This window comes from Capra hircus, chromosome 5, assembly GCF_001704415.2.
Source record: "Capra hircus breed San Clemente chromosome 5, ASM170441v1, whole genome shotgun sequence".
In the NCBI taxonomy this organism is placed as follows: domain Eukaryota; kingdom Metazoa; phylum Chordata; class Mammalia; order Artiodactyla; family Bovidae; genus Capra; species Capra hircus.
Genome location: NC_030812.1, coordinates 56,555,433 through 56,580,133, shown reverse-complemented (window position 1 = coordinate 56,580,133; position 24,701 = coordinate 56,555,433). Strand labels below are relative to the sequence as shown.

Here is a 24,701-nt window from a genome sequence, read left to right as displayed (position 1 = left end):
CTACAAGTCGGGGGGGGCGGAGAGGTGTGGGTTCCGGTCTTATGAGCTGCTAGAGGATTGGGTGGCCTTTACTTCCTGGAAAGGGCGTAAACGCCAGGGACGGTTTTCAAGTTGATTTCGCGGGCATAGGAGCAACCGGGTCCGCTCTTACCTAGGTCCACGTTACAGAATTCCGCTTTGGGTCGGGTTGCCATGGTGACACGCAAAGCTTGCTGGGAACTTCCTGCTGCTAGTCGCGCAAGTACTTCGCACACCACAGAGTGTGGTTCCGGGTCTGGTAGCTAGAGCGTCATTTCTTCCGCAGGAAGCGGAAGGGCGATAGGGTAGGCGGCTCTTTGTCGAAGCTAGAGGACCGGCAGGCGGCAGCAGCAACTACGGCGGCGGCGGCAGGTGAGGGAGGCGGGAGACTTAGGTGGAGGCCGCGCCCGGAGGGGAGGAGTCGGGGCCGGCCCAGCGGCTGGGCTCGGCCGGGCTACACAAGGCCCCCCAGGACCGAGTTGGCTGTTCCTCACGTCGTAGGGCCGAACCCCTTTTCTGACTGACCCCGCTTCGCGAGCAAACGCCAGCTCCGTGACGTCACACCCTTGCCCATCCCCTCTGCTTGATGTCACCTGGAGTTCCCTTCCCCGCTTCACTTCGTGCTCCCTTAGTGTCCTTTTCATGTGGTCCCCGGCAGAGCTCCGGCTGCACTGCACAGAACCTGCCAGGCCAAAGACTTGCTCCGGGAAACTACTAGGACTTTTCCCCCCACCCCCAAACTCTGGGTGTTGAGAAGCGTCATAATCACCGCCCCCAAGTCTAACCCGCCATCCCATTGCACTGTCAGTCGCAGCCCTTGCACGGCCCCCTATTCGGAGTTCCTAACCCCGACCCGACTCCGGGCTTTGATCCCTACATTCTCCTTCATCTCGAGAAGCGTCCCTTACCCTTTGTTCACTCAGAGCTGGTTTTCTAACTCTCTTTCCTAGGCCATCCAAATTAGTGCTGTCCCATACTACTCTTCTTACTAGCAGCTTCTCCCCTTGACAGGGGAAGTTCAATTTGAATCCGAAGGAAATCTTGGAGTGCCTAGAGCTCTTTCCATTTTGTCAGACTTCATTCTTGCAGCAGCAACCACCCTGTAGTTCAACCACCCTGTAGTTCTCCATTCTTACCCCTTCTCACACCCAAGTCTCTTGTTTTTCTCCTGCTCAGAACCCAGCAGTGATGTGGAGGTGGAGACCCACAGGAGCCCCGGACTTCACCTGAGCTACCTCAGGTATCACGCAATCCTGGGAAAGTTGGGTGGGGAAGAGATCTGCTTCTGGTGGGACTTGTAACATGTGTCAGGCTTGGATAGATGCCTTTTATTATTCAGCAGGTCAGTTCCCTTTTAGTAAAAGTTTGTATCTTTTCTTTTCCCACTCTTTCCCTTGATTGCTTTTACTATTCTGGGACTACCTCCCGTTGGAGGAAGAGGACCTCTTTTACAGATTCTTTTGCAACTCTGGCCTGTGATCCAGTCGGTATATTTTCGGGATCATTTTGCCTTGAAAGCAAAGTCAAGGCAACAGACTGGGTGGTTGGGGGCATGAAGGCCAAAGAAGTTGTAAAGATTCCCTTATACTCAAGGGGAAACAATATGAAGTTTTCCTATTTGAACAGCAGGGGGAGCCTGAACACTGCTTAGGAAAGGCTTAGGAGGTCAGACACGTGGTAGCAGGGACTCCTAGTCTTGTTGGGGGTGGGGAAAGGAGAGAGTTAGAACCAGGGCAGTGGACTGACATTCCTGAGATCTCTTGGGAAAGAGGAGACTTAAAAAGCTTTTACAGCGTCTATAAATAAAGATCTTCTTGGAGTGAGGAATGGTGTGGTTTGATGTCAGTGAGATCTTTCCATGGAGGGTAGGAGGGGTATAGAGTGAAGAAAAACAGGTTACTTGTTCCTGTGAAATTAACACCTTTCTATTGCCTTGATCTTGCCACAAATGGTTTTGTTCTTTGGGGGTCTATAAGTGGAGATTCTAGCTGTTGAACTCTTCCCCTGAAATGGAGAGAAGGGGGCTGACCATCCTAGAGTTGAGAATAGTGGTAATCTGTGAGAGAACTCCAAAAAATGACAAATTTAGATACTGCCCTCAAGGTGGTGATACCAGTCTCTTTACTCAGGACTTCCTGGTGTCTGGATATCTGTTTCTTCACAGAGTCCTCGCCTGACATCCCATGGAAGAGGGGGTCAGGGAGGCAATGTCACCAGTATCCCATTATCCATTGCCATTAGTAGCTCACCAGCTTATCTTAGCCAGAGTTCTAGTCTCCTCTTAACCTGATCAGACACCGACAGCAGTTTTAATTTTGCTTCCACAAATTTAATAAAGTCAGTTCAGGAGGGGAAATAAAAGCCAACACTAATCTCTCCCTCCCTCTGCCTCTTTGGCATGTCATGGTTATATGAGGTGGCTTCACCCCAACTCTCTTCTGCTCCATCAGCCAGGCAAGTGTGAATCATTCTGACACAGACCCAGGAGCACAGGGCCTGGGCAGGACTTCTGATAAGCCAGCCAGTCCAGGCAGAGTGCTCATCCGATAGCTTCTCCATCTCCAATACCATTGTCCCTCTGGCCTGCCTCTTGTTGGATGCCTGATAGTCAGGAAAAGTTTGGCCTTCCTGGAGGACTCCAGTGTTGACACAGTTCTTCTCTTTCCTAGCGGTCACCAAGAGTGGCAAGAAAAGGAAGAAAGCCCTGAGTTGGGAGGGACCAGGATGCCTGACCGGGACAGCTATGCCAACGGCACTGGGAGCAGCAGTGGAGGCCCTGGAGGTGGTGGCAGCGAGGAGGCCAGTGGGACAGGGGCAGGCAGTGGTGGGGCCAGCTCAGATGCCATCTGTAGAGACTTCCTGAGGAATGTGTGCAAGCGAGGGAAGCGTTGCCGCTATCGCCATCCAGACATGAGTGAGGTGTCCAACTTGGGAGTAAGCAAAAACGAGTTCATCTTCTGCCATGACTTCCAGAACAAGGAGTGTAGCCGCCCCAACTGCCGATTTATCCATGGCTCCAAGGAGGATGAGGATGGCTATAAAAAGACAGGAGAGCTGCCCCCTCGGCTGAGGCAGAAAGTAGCAGCCGGCCTAGGCCTGTCACCAGCTGACCTACCAAATGGGAAGGAGGAAGTCCCAATTTGCCGTGACTTTCTCAAGGGTGACTGCCAGAGAGGAGCCAAGTGCAAGTTCCGTCACCTGCAACGGGATTTTGAGTTTGATGCTCGGGGTGGAGGCGGCACTGGTGGTGGGGGTTCAACAGGCCCGGTTCCCCCAGGACGACGTCATGATCTCTATGATATTTACGACCTCCCTGACAGGGGCTTTGAGGACCATGAACCAGGCCCCAAGCGCCGGCGAGGTGGATGCTGCCCCCCAGATGGTCCACATTTTGAATCCTATGACTACAGCCTCGCTCCACCCCGAGGGGTGGAGTGCAGACTGCTAGAGGAGGAGAATGCCATGCTCAGGAAGCGGGTAGAGGAGCTCAAGAAGCAGGTCAGCAACCTGCTGGCTACCAATGAAGTACTGCTGGAACAAAATGCGCAGTTCCGCAATCAGGCCAAGGTCATGACCCTGAGCTCCACCGCACCAGCAACTGAACAGACTCTGGCCCCCACCGTGGGTACTGTCGCCACTTTTAACCATGGCATTGCCCAGACTCACACTACTCTCAGCAGCCAGGCTCTGCAGCCTCGCCCCGTGTCCCAGCAAGAACTGGTGGCCCCTGCCGGAGCTCCGGCTGCTCCTCCAACTAATGCTGCACCTCCTGCTGCCCCACCACCCCCACCCCCACACTTGAACCCAGAGATCGCGCCACTGTCAGCTGCTCTGGCTCAGACAATTGCCCAGGGAATGGCACCCCCACCTGTCTCCATGGCTCCTGTGGCTGTATCAGTGGCTCCTGTGGCCCCTGTGGCTGTATCGATGGCCCAACCCTTGGCAGGAATCACAATGAGCCACACCACCACCCCCATGGTGACTTACCCCATCGCTTCCCAGAGCATGCGAATCACAGCCATGCCACACTGATGGGGCTAATGGACACTCCCCTGGTATAGTCTCCCAGGGCTGGAGTTGAGGGGCCTTCACCCACTCGCCTAGTCCTCCAGGGCCCTGTCTGAAGGGCTCACTCATGAACTAGGATGAGAGACTGCGAGGAGTTTGCTTCTGAGAAGGGGTTGGGTTGGTGTGTTTCCTCCCACCTGCCTTTTATGAGGCTCCTCTCGTCCATCTTCCTTCAGGCCTCTCGGGCTTGCATAGGAGTGCAGACTGAAGGCCACAGATGAAGGACTGACTGAGGGGCGTGTGTCCTCTGATGGGAATTTGGGGGACATCCTTGGTCTTGTCCTCTTTTCTGCACAGCACAGGTTCCAGCACTGGCTTTGGAAGGAAAAAATACCCTGCCCAGAGGGGAAGCCAGGAAAGAATAGGAAGTGGGTGGCCAGGAGAGAAGGCCTGTTAGGAGCCTTCAGATAGTTTGGGGCCTAGTTGAGTTGGACAATACAGGAACTGTTCCTGGGCCCGTGGGAAGATGGGGACCGTAGTACTCCAGCCCAAAGACTAGGGGAGCATTCATTACCTTGGCTTGACCTGGACATCCAGAGGGCAGGGCCAACCACGTTCCAAAGAAATAAAAAAAGTTATTTTTGACAAAGGAGGCAGTGAAAACTTGCTTAGATATTCTGTGTGGAAGATGGGAGCAGTAAATAGATGTCATGCCAAAATGGAATAAAGACCCCATTCTCACATAGCTTGGGTGAGGATGGATGAAGGCCAGTGAAGAAGGGTAGGAGCCCAGAGCAAGATCACATGGGGCTTCAGGGAAGGTGCTTTGTGGGGTAAAACCATTGGAGCCACCTCGTCTAGTTTAAAAATAGTCCCATCCATTCTGGTTTCTATCTGCATGTACTATCCCCAGGTTGCCTTAGTAACTAGGGCTCCCAGGGTCATTTAGGGGGACAGGTACTAAGGAGGGTGGATGTGCTGGGAAATGGGAATGGGATATGTGTCGACAGATCCTTCCCTTATTCAAACAGAGCAGGGCAGGTGGCAGTTCCTCTCTGAGTTGTTGACAGCAATGTCCCTCCTACCGCATCCTTTTCTCAGTTCCCAGTGCCTTAAGCCTTCAAGGCTTAAGAGGTGCTGGGGAAAGAGTTCTGGGGACACAAACCTTGGGGTTCATCCCTTACTTCCCTCTGCTTCCACATAGGACCACAGAGGTTTTAAATCCAGTTAAGAGTCAATAAGGCCAAGGGTCCCAGTAGCCAAACCTCAGTTCCTCCTCAGCTCATGGCTGATGTAGGGGAAACAGCTCAGGGGAATAGTCTAATGGGACAGTGGATTTGGGGGTAGAGAAAGTGATCCTGGTTTATTCTTCCCCCATCATATCTCGTGCTACCTCTTGCTCTTGTTTGTTTGATCATTCAGTATACACCTGGGATTGGAGATGGTGGGCTAAGTCAAGGCCAGTCATTTTTAAAAAGGGGAGGGGGTGCAAAAGACTGAAGATGGGCAAATACTGAAATACTGTTTGTGGATTCTAGAAGCCACACATTGATAAGCTTAATGTTGATTTTCTGATATAATTTTGGATTATTAAAGAGATGGTTTATGAGCATTTAGACAAATGTGATCATAGATAACAACATGAATTTGTCCTAGCCAAACTGATGAGCTTTTATATTTTTTTTCCAAGGATCTCTAAAGAGGTAGAGTTGGGAAACTGTAGATGTTGTATGTATTTTTTAATGTGCACCAGCTAAAGACCACCAAGAATATACCTACAGTTGAGTAAGTTGGATGGATTTAACACTGTGATGATGGAGAGAGGACACCATGTGGAACTATAGTGTGTCTTGCAAGAGGATGTTAGAAAGGACCTATAGGACTTGGACTTTCATTGAGTTTGGAGAAAGTTCAAGGAAATAGAGCTTCACTCTAAACTGGGTGCTGTTAGGGAAGCAGGGAAAATTGTATGATTGGGTATCTTATCTAGAAAAAGGACAGACTAAAGTGAAGCTGAAACTGCAGTAAGTAATGAAGCAGTAGTCACTCGTTAGCTGGGAGAGGGAGATGTTTGCAATTTAAGGTTTGCACACTGACCTCGTTTAGCCCTTAAACAAAATTGTGATCTTGGTTTTTGTTTTGTTTTTTTGACTCACTTCATCACAATCATTGAGTACCCTTGTCTGATGTTGGTGTTTTGTGAGATTGTCCAACAGTACCTGTGAACCTGGGTCAGCCCCCTAATAATTCCAAAGGCCAGCTGTGTCAGGCCATTTCCCAGATGTCAGAAACTGCTTTCCTCTTTCTCACCTAAGTCATTGCAGATAAGAATAATTATGGGTCAGTTAATAGTAGAATTTGATGGAATCAAAACCAAACGTTTGTGCCTAGTAAATGTTGATGAGCACATCCATGTTAGAGATATACCCAAGGGCTATATTTTTTTCATTGTATAAAAATATGAAAAGCCTACTCACCAACATAACAAAAAAATACTAAGTAATTCTGGAAATGTCAGTAACTTGGATTGACTAATCTGAAGTGTCAATTTCGATTGACTCTGCCCCTAAAAATTACTTGAACCTGCCTGAGAAATGTCGAGCTCTATATTAGCAATAGTTCACATGAGAGCAACATGGGACTTCAAACTGGTGCTGCAAAAAAATTAAAATATTCTTCATAATAAGGCAGTTAATATTACGAGCCTGTTGTGTTCTAGCACCTTTCTAGAAGCTCCATAGGATAAAAGAACCATAGTTGTGCGTTGTAAACATAGTAGTTGTACCATGTCTGTCTGACAGGAGTCAGTTCTAAAGTATTGTGTGTTCTAAATAGTTTTTAGAGAAGGCCATTGGCAAACCAGTGGGGTATCTGGGAAAAAAAATTGATAAGACTGTGGGTAGACCCCATAGATGTCTTCAGATATTTGAAGGGCTACCTAATAAAGTTCCTGTCTTGCTGCACACGCAGAGAGTTCTAGAAAATAGCTAACGTGAGTACTTAACATAAACCTAGGCACTGTGCTTGTCACTTTACATGCAGTATTTCATTGACACAATGGGCATTATTATTGTACTTGTTTCCCAGAGGAGAAAGGCTTAAAGGTTATCTACCCAAGGTTCCACAACTAGTAAAGAATGGATCCACGAATCTCTTCAGATAGTCTGACTCCAGCTTGGCATAAGATAAGTGCTAATAATAGAGCCATCCAACAATGGGACCACTACCTTCCAGTAACTTGTAAGGAATACAGAGGAAGTTTCCTCAAATTTTGTTGCCACTGCCATCTTGAAGAGTAGTCAGGGACCAGGTTACCATTTCCAACCCTGGGAGGCAATTGTAATTTACATATAAAGGCAGAATGCAAAACCAGGAAGTCTCAATGCTCTCCTCCCTTAGACACTTCCTCTAACAAATGACCATCCTTTTCCTGTTACCCACTTACTGCTTATCACCACCAGGTGGCACCTGGGCAGCAGAATTGTCAATGGGTGGGGACCCACCCTGTTTACTTGTTCTGGTGCCTGCATTGCAGCTGCTGATTCTGTGGTTGCTGGGTGCCAGTTGCGAAGAGACCTTCCTGAGGATGAGCTTTTGTTCTCCACACACTGTCTTCAGTAGGAGGGTCTGATCTGGATAGGATGAGAAACGGGAAAAGTTTGGAAAGGAACTTCCGTAAGTCACCCTCTTCATCCCCCAGCCTAAGGGACTCCTTCCCTCTACTCCAGTATTTGGCAAATTTTAGTTTTATTAGAAAGGTTTTCCTCTAAGGATGTTCATCCATTTTCCTGCTGTGGTTCTGTTTCATCAGCTGGTGGGCAGACCAATCATTCTTACTTCCTCCAAGGAATCAGAAATAACCCCTTGAACTCCTTTTATACCTGCTTATCTCAGGATATGGAGAACATAGACAGACAGAAAATTGTTCTTCATACAGTTCTGCAAATTGAAAGAAGCAGTTTAGTTACTGTTTCAGAGAAGTACAGAAAGGGAAGTGAGAAAATTTAAGGGAGGAAGGCTGGGCAGGGATAAGTTTTAAACAGCTTTGATGAAACATAGCCTGATGAAATCTATGCCCTGCAGAGCTAAATAAAAATTTTAACAGCTGCAAATCAAACTAACACAAGCCCCACATATATTGCATTAAAAAGTAATCATGGCCAATCCGCCCCTCCTGGGCTTCTAATCAGCCCAGTTTCTAAGTCCCTAGACAACACTTTACGTCCAGTTAATGGGTAACAAGAGTCCTCATTCAGTGTACCCTGAATTTTTTCATTCCTAAACCTACACAGTGCAGTGTAGCACTGAATTCCACATCTGACTATATTCTAAACCTTCCTTGTAACACAGGCAAATGAGAAACAGAATTGTCTCATTACTCTTGATTATCCATTTTAGTGTCCTAGTGGTTCCTCAAAGTCAGAAATTCTTGGAAAATATAATCACTTCTGCTACAGCAGAGCCCCCATCTCCCTTTGGATCCAGTTTAGTTTTAATCTCTTTAAAATAGAGATGACTAATTCTTAGAGGCAGAATGGACATACTTGGAGATTTCTAAAGATAAAAAAACTTCACTTCCTATTCACCCTGCTTTCCACCCCCCCCAAACTCCTTGCCTGAAGTCTGAATTATCTAAACTCTACTTTTCAGACTTTCCAGTATTTTGTTTTCCAGAGGCTGTCATTACATAGACGAGGCAGAAGACTGGGAACAAGATAGGGTAGGTCACTGAACACTTTCATTCCAAATAGGGTAATTTCCTTTCCTTTTGTAAGGACAGCCAGAAAAAAAGTGGAAGGATAAGGAATATGCTTAAAGAATGAAAACAAGGGAAAGGAGACAAATTAACACGTAGGAATCCCAGACCAAGTTCTGCCAAATCGTCTGAACAGAGTGGAAGGAAATCCCGACCCTCCATAACCCCTCAACTTCTCTACGCAATCTACCTCTAAAACCGAGAAATTAGCGGTGCGGCTCCGCATGACGTCATACCACAGGCACGCCAATCCCACGTGGGGCAGCTCCTGGTCCCGCCTCTCCGCTTTAAATGGTAGCCACGCCTCCTCCTCTTTTTAACTAATCATATGGTAGTCTTTAGCCTTTACCTCCTTTTCCCGCCATCCCGGGCCGCCCATCTTGACACTCAGGTCCAATCAGGAAGGTCCTGCTTCTCCCGAGCCCTTTCCCACTCCTCGCGGAAGGGGGCGGGGTTTCGAGCTTTTGACTCCACCTTCGGCTATGCGGTGCGGACCAACCCAAATAGTCAGAACGAAGGGGCGTGGCTTGATATCCCCTCCCCCATTCTGGGGTTTATGGTTTGTAAGCCGGGGAGCTAGTCTCAAAACTAAGCAACCTCTCTCTGATCTCTGGGTTGGTCGGGTCCTCCCTGAGGTGGCAGCATGGAGCCCTCTCCTGGAGACGGCTCCAGCCCCAGCCCCAGCCCGGTGGACCAGCCCTACCCTCCCTCCGACCCCCCTGACCAGCCCCCCACTGCTCACGCAAAGCCAGAGCAGAGTTCTGGGGACCAACCTGCTGGCCCAGGAGCCGCGGGTGAGGCCTTGGCGGTGCTGACTTCGTTCGGGCGGCGGTTGCTGGTGCTGGTGCCGGTGTACCTGGCCGGGGCAATGGGACTCAGCGTGGGTTTTGTGCTCTTCGGCCTCGCCCTCTATCTGGGCTGGCGCCGGGTCCGCGAGGAGAAAGAACGGAGCCTTCGAGTCGCGCGGCAGCTGCTGGACGATGAAGAACGGCTTACGGCGAAAACTCTTTACATGAGCCATCGAGAGCTACCTGCCTGGGTGAGCGACCACCTTCAATCCTCAGTGCAGAATAGCCCCCCTTTAGCGCCTCAGTTCGAGGGCTCTCCCTATCTTAAAGTCAGCTCCCCACCTTGGGACGATGAGCCCCAGATTTACCCCTTTGGCCAACTAGCCGCCTGCTTGCTGGGACGCGCCACTCTTAAGAACGACTATCCACCCCCTTCCGCACGCCCGGATCCCGATTCTTCCACAAAATCAGGACTTCTTCCTCCACGCTTAGGCAAGAACAGTAATAACATCTGGGAAGCCCGTCTCAGGCGTGGTTCTTCCTCCAACCTACCATTCCAATGCCCCTCCTTGTTTCTGGTGCCATTCACTCTGCTCCTGGGCATCCCCGTTCCGGTGGCGGCTCAGAGGGTTTCCTCCTCTTTCCTGTCTTCCCCAAGACTTTTTTTTTTAAAAATACCCATTTAAGGCCATAACGTTTTTCTCTCCTTTCCCGCTCTTATCCTCGAGTACCCTGAGACCCGCCCTGGGAGCACTGACCAGTCGAGGCCCCGCACCTGGACAGACCCGACCCTCCTCTTTTTAGCCTGGGGTGGCTGGGCCATTGAGCAGCGGAGGCGGCTGCTGGACGAAGGGCGGGGGTGCTGGCGGCGGCGGCGGTGGGGGGGGGCGCATGCGACTGCTGCAGTGCCCGCTGCCGACACTCCACGGCCCCTGGCCGGCCCCACCCTTTTCCGGACTGCGGGCTGCGCTTGCTGGGTTGAAGCCAGGACCCGTTTTCTTCGCCCCCTCTGCTGTGGTGAGGGGCCCGGATGGCTTCTCTCAGGCCTTGCAGGTGCCCAGGCCTTTACCCAGCCCCTCCCGGGCCCTCCCTTCCCGCTCCTCCCAGCACAGCTGCCTGTCTGGGGGAAATTAAAGTTGACACTTGGCAGACATAGCCATGCTTCCCAGACTCGGAACTAGGGAGGAGAAAGGGGGAGCAATGGTCCCACAGGACTTGGAGCCCAGGCAGCAACTGTTTCTGTTTCTCCTACTCATCAGAGAAATTAATCTTTGTCCTAAAGCGACTACCCCTCCTCCTCCCCCAGTATAAAGCACAGGTACACTTCCTTTCCATGAAAGGAGTCACACTGATTAAAAAGAAAGAAGACACCAGCCTGGGCCCAAATAGCTCTTCTGGCCCCTCCCTAACTCAGGAGCCGCTTCCTGCATCACCTCTTGGTGTAGAAGCAGTGGTTCCAAGAGCAGAAGGAAGGCTGGTAAAAGGAGCCAGGATCCCAGGATTTCCTCCTCAAACTCTTACTTGTCAGGACCTTCCCCTCCAGAAAGAATGTGCTCTTCTCCTCCCTCCTCCTCTCCGCCTCAGCAGCTGTCATCATTTCATACCCTGGAGCTATCTGCAAAGCAACTTTGTGTGGCCAACTCTGTTGGCTCCCTTTGTTAAAGAGACCTCAGTGCCCCCCAAGCCCAGTGGAGGACTGAATCCTCAAGACATCCGGCTCCTCCCCCAACCCCCGGGTGTGAGGAGGCCCTGTCACACTTAGGTGTTCTCAGTGGGCAGCCGGTGGGCGTCTTAGCAGGAAACCACAAGCAAAGGATAGGCCTCATCACTATCCATTTTTTTCCACCTCCAGGTCAGCTTCCCAGATGTGGAAAAGGCTGAGTGGCTCAATAAGGTGAGGGTTGATTGTCCTGGTTTTTGTTTTTCATGAGGGGGAATAGGGTTTGTCTGTCTTGCCAGACCCTGCCACACTTCAATTCTAGCCTCCCCATGGGGAGGATTCTAAAGGAAATTGCCTTTAGAGGGAAAGCAAGACTCTTCTGTGACCAACTCCCTTTCCTCCCAGATTGTGGCCCAGGTCTGGCCCTTCCTGGGCCAATATATGGAGAAGCTTCTCGCCGAAACTGTGGCCCCAGCTGTTCGAGGATCTAACCCCCACCTGCAGACATTTACATTTACACGAGTGGAACTGGGTGAAAAGGTACTTGTATAGGAGGGGAAAGAATGGAAGGGAAGAGATCGGGACGGGGGAGGCAGGTGGCCTAAAGGGGTCTTTCCCTCCCCTCTCAAGCATTCATCTCTCTACAGCCACTGCGCATCCTTGGAGTCAAGGTTCACACTGGTCAGAGCAAAAAACAGATCCTGCTGGACTTGAACATCAGGTACTGCCACTTGCCACTTTTCCCGGGTCCCCTTCCTGGTCATTCTGACTACTTTACTCCCCTCACCCCACTTCAGCCTAGGACTCACCCTCTGTTCCCTTTCTCCCCAACACCCAGCTATGTAGGTGACGTTCAGATTGATGTGGAAGTGAAGAAATACTTCTGCAAAGCAGGAGTCAAGGGCATGCAGGTAGGGCACACACCTGGGGCCTCCACAAGAAGCCTTTGCGTGGAGTTTCAGTAGATGGGGAAAGTGGGAGGTTGGGAAAACCAAGGGTGGGGAGGTCTGGAAGGGGGAAAAGACCTTTTCTGAGGAAAGGCTTTATTCATTTCTTCCTTCCCCAGCTACATGGCATCTTACGGGTGATTCTCGAACCACTCATGGGGGACCTTCCTATCGTGGGGGCTGTGTCAATGTTCTTCATCCGACGCCCGGTAAGAGAAGACATCCAGGAGCGGTAGGGAAATGCGGGAAGCAGAGAGGACTGGGAGGTAGAGGATGGCCACCTCATCTCCCCAGTGGGGAATGGGGGAGGGAACTGACACGCAGGCTGAGAACTGGCAGGGAACTGGCAACAGTTGTATGGGAATGACCATGCCCCCATGTGTTGTGTCCTGATCCCCCTGCTCTTTGCTTCCAGACCCTAGATATCAACTGGACGGGGATGACCAACCTGCTGGATATCCCGGGACTCAGGTATCAAGGACTTACAGAGCACCTGCTAAGTGTTCCAACCCTGATTTGAAGGTTTAAGAGGTACAGAGCAGTGAAAGATGCAGCCTGGAGACCTCCTTGGTGGTCCAGTGGCTAAGATTCCGACCTCTCAACACAGGGGGCCTGGCTTCCATCCCTGGTCAGGGAACTAGATCCCACATACCACAACTAAAGATCCTTTGTGCCACAACTAAGACCCAGTACAGCCAAATAAATATTAAAAAAAAAAAAAATGCGGCTGGTTTCGTCCAGGAGCCTTGACCCTAGTTGGGGAACTAAAACAAATACTCCTGAGAAGCTTCATACTGTGGTTTTTCTCCTGTGGAGACTGCATTTTGGTAGAGAATGAAGAGGGCTATGGGATCCTCAGCAGGGACAAAGGGAGAAAGAAGAGCTGGATGGCAGCGAGGAAGGGACTGAGCAGGAGGTGGAAAATGAGGGTAGAAGAGTAGCGAAAAGGTATTCTCAAGAAAGACCTTCCCTCTAACTGTAGGTCTCTCTTGGGGGTGGGAAACATAGTTGGGGGTGGGGAAACAGGGACCCTCACGCTCACCTCCTTTTCCACTCCCCCATTCAGCTCCCTCTCTGACACCATGATCATGGATTCCATCGCTGCCTTCCTTGTGTTGCCTAACCGATTATTGGTGCCCCTTGTGCCTGACCTTCAAGATGTGGCCCAGTTGCGTTCCCCTCTTCCCAGGGTACGGCCTCTCCCCCTAGATAGAGCCTTCACTCAGGAACCCTGTGGTGGGTCTTTAATTTCTCACAATCTGACTCCTACCCTTTAGGGCATAATTCGGATTCACTTGCTGGCTGCACGAGGGCTGAGCTCCAAGGATAAATACGTTAAGGGCCTGATTGAGGGCAAGTCAGACCCTTATGCACTTGTGCGAGTGGGCACCCAGGCATTCTGCAGTCGTGTCATCAATGAGGAACTCAACCCCCAGTGGGGAGAGACTTATGAGGTGGGAGAGCCAAGGCATGGGGGGAGCATGGTCAGGTGGGGAAGTTCCAGGAGGTGTTGAGAGAAGATGCTGATTGGATGCTGCTCACCTGCAGACCCTTATCCCTCTGTGTTCCTCAGGTGATGGTGCATGAGGTCCCAGGACAGGAAATTGAGGTGGAGGTGTTTGACAAGGATCCAGACAAAGATGACTTTTTGGGCAGGTGAGACTCTGCCTATGTTAGGGGTCTAAATCCCCAGGGCCACTGACATCCCAGAGGTAATCCTTTTCCAGGCCAGGGGAATAGTAATCATTTTCTTTCCCAACTTCCTACCCTTCATCCCCACCATGCACACATACTTAAATACCTCCTGAGTGTAAGAAGGGAGTTTGAGATCTGCCAGTTATTTCTGGGTGAGAAGTGGGCCAATGAATGACATTCTGCTAATTATAACACTCTCTTCTTTTTTCCCTTTCACTGCCATCATTACCACCACCATCCCCTCCCCCCAGAATGAAGCTGGATGTAGGGAAAGTATTGCAGGCTGGAGTAATGGATGAAGTAAGTTGAGAGAAGAGGAAGATTGTGGGTAGTGTCCCCCATTGTGTAGACAGTGGTTACTGCATTGGTGGGGAAGAAGCTGGGTGGGTATCTGATCTCTACCTCACTCTCTTCTACCTTTCCCTCCAGTGGTTCCCTCTTCAAGGTGGGCAAGGCCAAGTTCACTTAAGGCTAGAATGGCTTTCGCTTTTGCCAGATGCCGAAAAACTGGAGCAGGTAACTACGGTGCAAAACAGGAAGCTAGCAGGGGAGAAATAGGTAACTAGAAGTTTGGGGGACTGAGTGGATGAAGGTCTAACCACTACCACCCCGCCGCCAGATTCTACAGTGGAACCGCGGAGTCTCTTCCCGCCCAGAGCCCCCATCGGCTGCCATCTTAGTTGTTTATCTGGATCGGGCCCAGGATCTTCCTGTGAGTGTGGCTTCTGAGGGTGGGTGACCAGGAAGCCGTGGGGTCAGCACTCCCACACCCTCGCTTGCCCCTGCCCACTCTGCTCCAGTAGCAACAGCATGTAAACATGAGGACTCCACAGAAGGGGTCAGAGTCACCTCAGGGGAAAGACTCTGATGAGAGCCCACCTTCCTTCACTGAAACACAAAAACAACCAAGATGATGACTTCTGAATTCTCCCACCCACAGCTGAAGAAGGGGAATAAGGAGCCCAACCCCATGGTACAGCTGTCAATCCAGGACGTGACCCAGGAGAGCAAGGTGAGGGCCAGGACAAGGATACCACTGTTGGAGGGATTGTGTGTGGGGACAGGAGGAGGGGGGACTGTTCTTGGGATGAAGTGTTCCCTTTAGGCTGCCCATAAGGGCAAGGGTTTTCTGGAGAAACAGAACTGGTACTGGGCCATGTACCCTTGACTGAGTCCTGCATACCTCCAGGCTGTCTACAGCACCAACTGCCCAGTGTGGGAGCAGGCCTTCCGGTTCTTCCTGCAAGACCCTCGAAGCCAGGAGCTCGATGTGCAGGTGAGAGTCACCTTCAGTTCCTCCTGGATATGCTATTCTGTCTTCCCAGGCCTGCACCATTTCTTCTCTGCATCTTCTCCTTTGATCTCTTATTTTCTTGGGGTTTTTTTTTGTTTGTTTCAATGTGTGGCTTTCCAGGTCATAGTTCCCTGACTAGGGATCAAACCTGGGCCCTCTGCAATGAGAGTATGGAGTCCTAAACCACTGGACTGCAGGGAATTCCATGATCTCTATTTTCAGTCCATCTACCGAGACGCTCCACGTCTTACATTCTCCACGTTTCCCCACCCATCTCTCTAGCCTCATTCTTACAATTGAGAACTGTGTACTTCAAATGAGTGATTTTTGTGGTTTGTAAATTATTCCTCAAAAAAATTTTTTTTTGAAGAGCGCTGAGCACTAGTTAGATACCTAGCATTTTTTTTCTGGCATATTTTAAAGTTTTTTTATTTTATATTGGAGTATGGAGTTAGAACAACATTGTGTTTCAGATGTACATCAAAGTAATTCAGTTATACATATTTATATATTTTTCAGATTTTATTCCCATATGTTATTACAGAGTATTGAGTATGGTTCCCTGTGATACAGTGTAGGTCCTTGTTGATTATCTCTGTCACAGTATGGTAGTGTGCATATGCCAGTCCCAACCTCCCAGACATCTAGCACTTTTAAGGTCATAGAAAAAGCATGGAACACAGTATCTGCTGTCATGAAACTTACTTGCTAGTTTCATAGAGGAGACAAACGTATATAAGGAAAGACGATTCAGCATTAATCAGTGGGAGTCAAATACCTAAAGTATAGTACTTCGGATGGCTGGAGAAAAGTACAGAGGCTGGAGTAACTAGAGAGACTTTGTGACAGAAGTTGGATTCTCAGAGGGACTGCAAGTATCAGTAGGATTTAAATAGGCAGAGAAGAGCAGAATGAGAACTTGGCCAGGCAACGAGGCCAGAAAGAGCAGAGGAGGGAAGGGACTGTGGAGTGGACAGAGGACTATAAAAGGATGGCCCGGAGTGGAGCAGGTTTGTGACTGGCACAGAGTGAAGCTCCAGCCACGTCATCATTTCCATAGTGTACCTCCCTGTTCCCTAATCTTTCTCCCCATCCCCTCTTCCTGTGCCTACAGGTGAAGGATGACTCCAGGGCCCTGACTTTAGGGGCACTGACCCTGCCTCTGGCTCGCCTGCTGACTGCCCCGGAACTCACCCTGGACCAGTGGTTCCAGCTCAGCAGCTCTGGCCCTAACTCCCGTCTCTACATGAAACTGGTTATGAGGGTATGGAGGTGAAGAAAGTGCTATGGGCGGAGAAGGGCCTTGTGGATTCCTTGTGGCATTAAGAGTAAGGAAAGGTGACTTGTTCCTGGGTTTCAGCACACGCGCGCACACACACAGACACAGACACACACACACACACACACAATAAGGAAAGGGAACTTCCCTGGCGCTCCAGTCGCTTGACTCTGCACTGCCACTGCAGAGGGTGCAGGTTCAATCCCTGGTCTGGGAACGTGCAGCCAAAAAAAAAAAAAAGAATCCTCTGTGATGAAATGAGCTAGTATATGTGGAAGCATCTAGAAGACACACAAAAAGTTTGTTGATCTAAATGGGGGAAGAGATGGTGTCTGAGTATGGTGAGTGTGGAGGGAACCCTCCAGAGATGAGCCCAGCCAAGGCAGGGACCTAGTTTCCCTGTCAGAGCCCCTGAGGCCCCACATACCTTGCCTGCTGATGGCTAAATTTTGATTAGCTGTTTTGATTCGACAATCACTCTGTCCTTCCCAGCTCTTATACTTGGATACATCACAAGTGCGCTTCCCTGCTGTGCCTGGTATTCCTGGGGCTTGGGACCTGGATGAGAGCCCTCAGACAGGCAGCAGTGTGGATGTCCCACCTCGACCCTGTCACACTACTCCTGACAGTAGCTTTGGGATGGAGGTAAGTCTGTATCCAGATAGGACTAGGCTCTGTTTGCCCACTGTAGTCCTCTACATGTGTAAAACCTGTTTCAAGACTGGGTCTGACCGGTTTCTCTCTTTGACTGCCATCTGATGTCCCCATCTGACCCTTTTGCAGAATGTGCTTCGGCTCCATGTATTAGAGGCCCAGGACCTGATTGCCAAAGACCGCTTCTTGGGGGGATTAGTGAAGGGCAAGTCAGACCCCTACGTCAAACTAAAGCTGGCAGGACGAAGCTTCCGCAGCCATGTTGTTCGGGAAGATCTCAATCCCCGTTGGAATGAGATCTTTGAGGTCAGAATTGAAGGCTAGAACTCTTCCCAGTCCTGCCCCATCTTTCCCCCACCTCTGAAAATAGTCCAGAAAACTTCCGGGGTTCAGTTGACTGGAGGGGGAATCCAATCATTCGGAAAAGAAAAGGCAATGATTCCACAATTTTCTTCCACTAGGTGATCGTCACATCAATCCCAGGTCAAGAGCTCAAGGTTGAGGTTTTTGACAAGGACCTGGACAAGGATGACTTTCTGGGCAGGTGAGAGGGTGAGGTCCGATGAGGAAGACAAGCTGGGTCTTGTAGACCAGGACGTCTGGCCTTGTGGGGAGAGACTTGGCTCTTGACCATAGACCTTAATTTTAATCCTTCTACTCTACAGGTGTAAAGTGAGTCTCACCACAGTCTTAAACAGTGGCTTCCTTGATGAGGTAAGCATGACATGAGAATCAGCAATCCCTTGGGACTTACCTGGCGGTCCAGTGGTTGACTTCTCCTTCCGGTGTGGGGCGTGTGGGCTTGATTGTTGGTGGGAGCTAAGATCCCGTATGCCTTGCAGCCAAAAAACCCCCCAAAATAAAAAACCTCAAAAAACATTAAAAAAAAAAAGAAACAATATTGTAACAAATTCAATAAAGGCTTCAATTATGGTCCACAGATGGTATATTAAAAACAAAGAATCAACAGTCCTCCTGATCCAATTGCACATCTCATTCTTACGGTCCCTGTCCCACACACTCCAGTCTTAACCCTGCCCACTTCCGCAGTGGCTGACCCTGGAGGATGTCCCTTCTGGCCGCCTACACTTGCGTCTGGAGCGTCTGACCCCCCGCCCCACTGCTGCTGAGTTAGAGGAGGTAAGGAAAGATGCTGGAAGAAGGAAAGGACCCAGGGTGGGTCAAAGTAAGCTCTTCTGTCAGCTTTCAAGGATATGCCAGCCCTCCAGAGTATCAGTTACCACCCCCCAGTCCTCCCATAGGTGCTGCAGGTGAACAGCTTGATCCAGACCCAGAAGAGTGCAGAACTTGCGGCAGCCCTGCTGTCTGTCTACCTGGAGCGGGCTGAGGACCTGCCGGTGAGATCTGCTCCCCACGCCCCATAGCTCCCAGGCCCTTCTATATCCCTTAGGTTTGGATGCTCCTGGTATATTTGGAATAGTAAATTCCAAATTCCTCTCTCCCAGGGTGGTGCTGGGATGGGAAGAATTGTCTGTCCAAGGCCAGGAGGGCGGTGGCTGTCAAGCGGCAATAGGGACATGGGCCGCTGGCTATGGGGCAGGGGATCTGCCTTAACTGGGACACATTTAAGACCAGTGTTTTCTTTCCAGCTCCGAAAAGGTACCAAGCCTCCCAGCCCTTATGCTACTCTTGCTGTGGGAGATACATCTCATAAAACTAAGGTACTGTATTGGAAATGCCACAGGACTAAGAATGGGAGGGCTGAGAGGAATAGAGGAGAAAATATCAGTCACTGAGGATCCTCCTCATCTCCACCAGACTGTTCCCCAAACGGCCACCCCCGTCTGGAATGAGAGTGCCGCCTTTCTCATCAGGAAACCAAACACTGAGAGTCTGGAGTTGCAGGTACTATAAACTCATCCTACAAACATTTACCAGATTGCTGTCACAGTCCAGGCACTGAACCAGGCACAGGGCCTTCAGAGATAAGAGCTAGTTCTAATCTTTTTGGAGCTCATACTCCTTTTAGGAGAAAAATAACCAGAGAATACTTCCAGACTGATAACTGCCGAGGTAAAAGGCAGCGGGGGGAGAAGAGGAGGGAAAGGTGAGGTTGGGTAGTAAGAAAGGCATCCTTAGCTTAAGGGTAGATAGGTCCTGACCAGGAAAAGGAAAGGAAAACCCTTCAGGCTAAGAAGGGAATGGAGGCAAATAATATATTATGGAGACAGGCAGGAGCAAGATCACAAGAGCTCTTAAAAATTATGTTGAGAATTTAGATTTTATCCTAAAGGCATAGGAAAACACGAGAAAGAATGAGAGATGACATCCAGACTCATATATTATGAAGACTGTTGATGTCAGGGTAAAAGATGAGCTGGAGGAAGGCAACACTGGAGGCAGGTGGATCAGTTAAGAGACTGTTAAGAGTAATTGAAGCAAGAATTGACAAGGGCCAGATGATATTTGGCTGTTATTTTGACATGGAGGGGAAGAAGGTGGGGAGGAGCAAAGAACAGTCTAGGTGTTAACTCCTGGGTTTTTAGTGTGGATGGACAGATAAAGGTGCCATTGCCAACAGAGGGAATGCACAGAGCAGGAATTTTTGAAACTGAGATCTCTGAGGGCCATCCAAGGGGAGCCAGCCATTCGGAAGGTAGATCGCTGGCCCATCGTGGGGTTCCTTCCTCTCCCTCTTGTTTGAGCATCATGAGCAAGCAACAGGTAGCAGCTGTAGTCACAAGCATGAGCATGATCTCTCAGGGTGTGTATAGAGTGAAAAGGAGACAGACAAAGGTGGGATATGCTGGGCGCTGCAACAGATGAAGGGCAGATGGAGAGTGAGAGCCCTGAAGTACACTGGGATGCTCACCAGGAAGGAGTGGGTTATAGAAGCCACGGGAAGTGACCAAGGGTTATCGAGAGGCAAACTTAAATGACTGAAAACTATTCATGGACTTTGAAAACCAGGAGGCACTGATGATTGGAACAACTTTAGGAGCTGGAATGGAGTAGAAACTAGATTCCAGTGCGTTGAAGGGTGACCAAAAAGTGATGAGGTATGGGAGGTGAAGAGAGGATGGGCAAAGTTAATATAGGAGTGCTGGACTCTTTCTGGAGTAAGGAGTCAAGAAATACCTTCCAAAGTTGATAGAACAGTAAGTAGAGAATTACATGAATAGAAACCAAAAGAACTTAAAGTAATGCAGCTATTAACAACACTGACAGAGGTAGAGAAGAGATAAATGAGCTCAGTTAATCGTCTTGCACAGTAGAGAATCGATAGATAATAAAGCTGGCAAATTATGAAATAGAGGTATAAGCATGTTAGTTTAGTTAGAACTGTGCCAGTATAAAGAAAATAGGAAGCACTCTGGGGTCGCGTGTGGGCATGTGGGTAGGAAGGGCAGGAAGCAATTTCATTTTTACTGTACTTTTCCCCACCCTGTGCAGTTATTACTGGGATAATTTATGAAAGCTGAGAAAGTAAAGATCATACAGTCTATTCTGGTTGAAAAAGGGAAGTGGGGCCAGCAGCAACTATTATCACAGCTTCCCTGCCCTTCATGAAGGGGAGTCTCTCACCAAAACCGCCCGAATGTCCGAGCATTTGGACCTGGAATGCCAGGATTAAATCGCCTCTCTCCCTTTATTGACCATGCTGCAAGGCTTGCACTGGGATCGAACCTGGGCCCCAGCAGTGAAAGTGCCCAGGCCTAACCACTGGGCTGCCAAGGAGCTCACTTCTCTCTTGATGACAGTCCTATCGCTTCACAGGTTCGGGGGGAAGGCTCTGGCACGCTGGGCTCGTTATCCCTGCCCCTCTCTGAGCTCCTTGTGGCTGACCGGCTCTGCCTGGACCGCTGGTTTACGCTCAGCAACGGTCAAGGGCAGGTGCTACTGAGAGCACAGCTCGGGGTGAGTGTCAGGAGACGTGGTGGGCGTGGGGAGGCGGGATCAGAGGGCTATGTGGCTCACGACCTTCTTATCTGTCTAGATCCTGGTGTCCCAGCACTCCGGGGTGGAAGCTCACAGCCATAGCTACAGCCACAGCTCCTCATCTCTGAGCGAAGAACCAGAGCTCTGGAGTGGACTCCCTCAGGTCACCTCTTCAGCCCCAGAGCTCAGGCAGCGCCTAACACACAGTGACAGGTAAAGTGCTGGGACAGGAAGATGGGACTCAGTTGAGGATGTGAAGGACAAGCTACAGACTCCTGAGGCACTGCCTGCTCCCAGCGCTGTTTCCATCTCTCCATAGTCCCCCTGAGGCTCCAGCCGGGCCGCTGGGCCAGGTGAAACTGACTGTTTGGTACCACAGTGAAGAACGAAAGCTGATTGGCTTCATTCACAGTTGTCGGTAAGACCCTATCTGTCCACCCTCCAGGTTCTGCCTGTTCCCCCTCTTGGGTGGCCTTGTCACCTCCTTCCTCCTGTCACAGGGCCCTTCGACAAAATGGACGGGATCCCCCCGATCCCTACGTGTCACTGTTGCTACTGCCAGATAAGAACCGGGGCACCAAGAGGAAGACCTCACAGAAGAAGAGGACCCTAAATCCTGAATTCAATGAGCGGTCAGTCAGTGGGCTTTCCAGTGAAGAGATGGCAGGCTTGGGAAGGGCCCTGCCCCTAACGCCCAGTCCTTCCTCAGGTTTGAGTGGGAACTGTCCCTGGATGAGGCCCTCCAGCGAAAGCTGGATGTCTCTGTGAAGTCTAGTTCCTCCTTCATGTCAAGAGAGCGTGACCTGCTGGGGAAGGTAAGAGGGCAGGGTAAAGGTGAGAAAGGTTGCTGGTGGAAAGGCTGGTAGTCCCTGTCAGGGAGGAGGCACCCTGGAGACGCTACTTTACAGATGGACTTTATAGTACTTTACTACCCAGTTTGGAGAAGCAAGTGGCAACCCACTCCAGTACTCTGGCCTAGGAAATCCCATGGACAGAGGAGCCTGGCAGGCTACAGTCCATGGAGTCACAAAGAGTTGGACAGCACTTAGTGACTCAACAGCAAACACCACCACCCAATTGCCTCTGTACTGGTTTGGGACCTGGAGTGTGACAGGGTAGGACGTGGTTTTTGGAGACATGAAAAGTAACATGTCACCCCTGCTATTCTCCAACACAGGTGCAGTTGGACCTTGCTGAGATAGACCTTTCCCAGGGTGCGGCCCAGTGGTGAGTACCTGATGAGCTGGCAATGCCCAGGATGCTTAAGTAGGAAGGAAGAAGGATGTAAGCCAAGCTGAGAACCACTGATCTGAAGTATAAGAGCCCTAAGATCTTGTCTCATTTATAAGAGAACACAAGAGTCATCTTTTCACCTGAGCCTTCTCTGCTCGTTCCCACAGGTATGACCTCATGGATGACAAGGACAAGGGCAGCTCCTAGGAGCCAGGGATTTCTGCCTGACTGCTCTGTCTCCTTCCCTCGCCTCTTGCTGCATCACCGCCTCCATGTGATGAGCCTAAAGCTTGGGGCCCGAGGGCAGAGCCTGCACCGCTCAGCCCTCTCCCTTCCCGGGCCTGTGCTAGGGCCTTTGCGCGACCAAAGAGGAGGACCGTATGTTACCCTCTACTGCACGGCCTTTATCCTTCCGGGCTCCTGGGGCAGGGATGTGAGCTGGCTGTTTGCTGCTCCGCCCACACATTCTCCTTTCTGCCCAGCTCCTCAGGGCCTTCTGTGTCTGTGCCTGGCCACTGGCAGCACTAGCAGTGGCATTAGCTTATGCCAAATATAGCTTTTGGAAAGACCTTTTTTCTTTGATTGGATGGTCTCCTTCCCAAAATTAGCAGTCAGGGAGAGAGGAAAGGCTAACCATGCACGCTGAGCACCTCCTAGACCACTTCATGCAGCAAGTGTACCAACCCAACCCCATGTCTCCTTCTGTACCCACTTCCTCCAGCCTGTCCCGAAGATGACACCTGCTGTGTTGACTCAGGCCAGCCAGTCTCTGGATGGCTCTGGAAAGAGATTCATCAAAGCCTTCAGGCGGCCAGTGTCGGTCACAGTGTGAGCCTCTAGCCGGGGCATACACAGGTCTCTGGAGGACTCGGGACAGCATGGTCAGTATTTGTCAAGCGCCTCAGCTATTCAGTCACTGTCTAAAACTGAATCTCCTAGTTTTGTCCCAACTCTGCCAATTTAGTGTCTCTTACATTAAACCTTATACTCAAACCAGCTGGGGCTCTTTTCCTTAAGGGCAGAGAATCCAGCCTACCCATCAGGTGTTTATTCCAAGTGTCAAAAGCCTTTGTTCAGTTCACAAATCAGGTCTGTTTGTTTTTATTTTTAACTGATTATCAGTTATTAAAAAAGCTGATTTAAGGATCTGCAGTGGTGACATCAACCTCGACTCCTGGCTCAATACTGATGGCTCTGTCTTATTAACAGTCTCAGAAAGGACTGGGCACGTCCATGAGTTGCTTGTGGATCCTCATCAGAAAAACAATTCCAAGTTGTAGAACCTTGTAGTTATTTTCCTTGTAGTTATTCTCAGAGTTTTGGGCGGCCTCCGAAGCAGGCTTTGAGAGTCTTTCCCTTTGCATCTCTGATCAAGTCAGCATGTACCTTCTCCAAAGACGTTATGCTGCAGCTGCTTAGAACTGGAGTTAGATTCTTAGAACCTCTGGTTCCTGGAGTCTCTCTAAGATCCAGGCCGTGGGGCAGCTTTTGACTGACATGTTCCTCCATGAGAGCGAGGAATGGGGAGGTAGGCACAGGTGGGCCGGAGCTCCCTGCAGCTGAGACTGTGTCTTCCTCGGAGATCAAGTCAGGTTCCTTAATGTTCAGAACCTACTGTGGTTGCAGCGAAGATTGCTGGTAGTGCTGAGGGTGCTCATGTGACCTGTGTGAATTCACTGGGAATGAATCTCACCAGAAATTCAGTCACAGTGATGACATCTATTACACATTCTCCTCTTCTGAGCTTTCCAGGGAAAGGATTCCTAAAGCTGGTGAACCTGGGAGCTCTGTGCCACGGCACAGAGTCAAAGATGTTCAGTCACATCCAAAAGGGCTTAAGGCCCACCTGGTGGGCAGCTACAGGAGAAATATTTTATACGCATTCAAAGCTGCTCACCCTTGGGGCTCTTCCTGGAATGCAAGCTACAGAAGCTATGCCCTGTTCCCTCTAACTACCATGTGAAGGGAAAGTGAAGTGGAGGAAGAAGGAATTACTGAAAATTGAGTCACTGAAATAGGAACTTGGAGATTCCATAACTGCTTCAGGGGGGCTTTATCATCCTTCTCTGAAATCTTAGGATGCTGTCCACTGGGAGGAGAGGAAAGGTTCAGGAAAGAACTCAGTTTGGAGTTGTCAAAATCCACCTTATCAGCAAAAGCTAAATTTAAACTCTCTATGCCATCAACTCAGCTCCAAATTTTTCCAATAAATCCCTGGTATTCACTGATGGTTATTCTGCCATCTCTACTTCCTTCCCATCAACGTAAGAGCCTTGGCCATGAGCAAAAAGTCTCTGTTGCCCTTCCCTAAACCCACAGACTTAACAGGTGAAAACCCCAAAACACAGGGAAGAGGAACTTATATTTCTAAGGTTTCTCATCTTATTCAATACTGGGCATGTAGCCCAAGGTCTGCTGTTATAGCTGGCTTCCGGGATCTTGCAATGTGTGATTTTTTAAGAAGCACTC

General features: G+C 50.0%; 2 protein-coding genes and 1 long non-coding RNA gene across 3 annotated transcripts; 2 read left to right on the top strand and 1 right to left on the bottom strand.

Moving 5' to 3' along the window:
- On the top strand, positions 174–5,819 carry ZC3H10 (zinc finger CCCH-type containing 10). The gene is made up of 3 exons (XM_005680368.3): positions 174–390; positions 1,195–1,258; positions 2,688–5,819. Exon 3 carries the CDS (start codon positions 2,743–2,745, stop codon positions 4,048–4,050), a length of 1,308 nt encoding a protein of 435 aa, XP_005680425.1. The 5' UTR covers positions 174–390; positions 1,195–1,258; positions 2,688–2,742; the 3' UTR covers positions 4,051–5,819.
- On the bottom strand, positions 4,316–9,644 carry LOC108636014. Its single transcript, XR_001918073.1, has 3 exons — positions 9,556–9,644; positions 7,530–7,658; positions 4,316–4,397 (listed from the first exon to the last, which is right to left on the bottom strand). It is a non-coding gene; the product is annotated as an uncharacterized LOC108636014 (long non-coding RNA).
- Positions 9,147–23,397, top strand: ESYT1 (extended synaptotagmin 1). The gene is made up of 31 exons (XM_005680370.3): positions 9,147–9,821; positions 11,423–11,464; positions 11,636–11,770; positions 11,878–11,951; positions 12,069–12,141; positions 12,297–12,386; positions 12,593–12,648; positions 13,244–13,367; positions 13,455–13,631; positions 13,751–13,833; positions 14,124–14,172; positions 14,302–14,388; positions 14,492–14,584; positions 14,813–14,884; positions 15,062–15,148; positions 16,281–16,430; positions 16,938–17,090; positions 17,229–17,405; positions 17,561–17,643; positions 17,765–17,813; positions 18,150–18,239; positions 18,362–18,457; positions 18,710–18,781; positions 18,879–18,965; positions 20,838–20,978; positions 21,058–21,212; positions 21,319–21,417; positions 21,500–21,631; positions 21,709–21,814; positions 22,177–22,226; positions 22,400–23,397. The coding sequence occupies exons 1-31, from the start codon at positions 9,426–9,428 to the stop codon at positions 22,437–22,439; spliced, it is 3,318 nt and encodes a 1,105-aa protein (XP_005680427.2). The 5' UTR covers positions 9,147–9,425; the 3' UTR covers positions 22,440–23,397.

Excerpts from the sequence above, each read along its gene's own strand:
- ESYT1 (XM_005680370.3), top strand. The coding sequence starts at position 9,426 with ATGGAGCCCTCTCCTGGAGACGGCTCCAGCCCCAGCCCCAGCCCGGTG. Across the intron at positions 18,240-18,361 it reads CTGCTGCTGAGTTAGAGGAG|GTGCTGCAGGTGAACAGCTT; the intron begins GTAAGGAAAGAT and ends GTCCTCCCATAG. Across the intron at positions 18,458-18,709 it reads AGCGGGCTGAGGACCTGCCG|CTCCGAAAAGGTACCAAGCC; the intron begins GTGAGATCTGCT and ends TTTTCTTTCCAG.
- ZC3H10 (XM_005680368.3), top strand. The coding sequence starts at position 2,743 with ATGCCTGACCGGGACAGCTATGCCAACGGCACTGGGAGCAGCAGTGGA.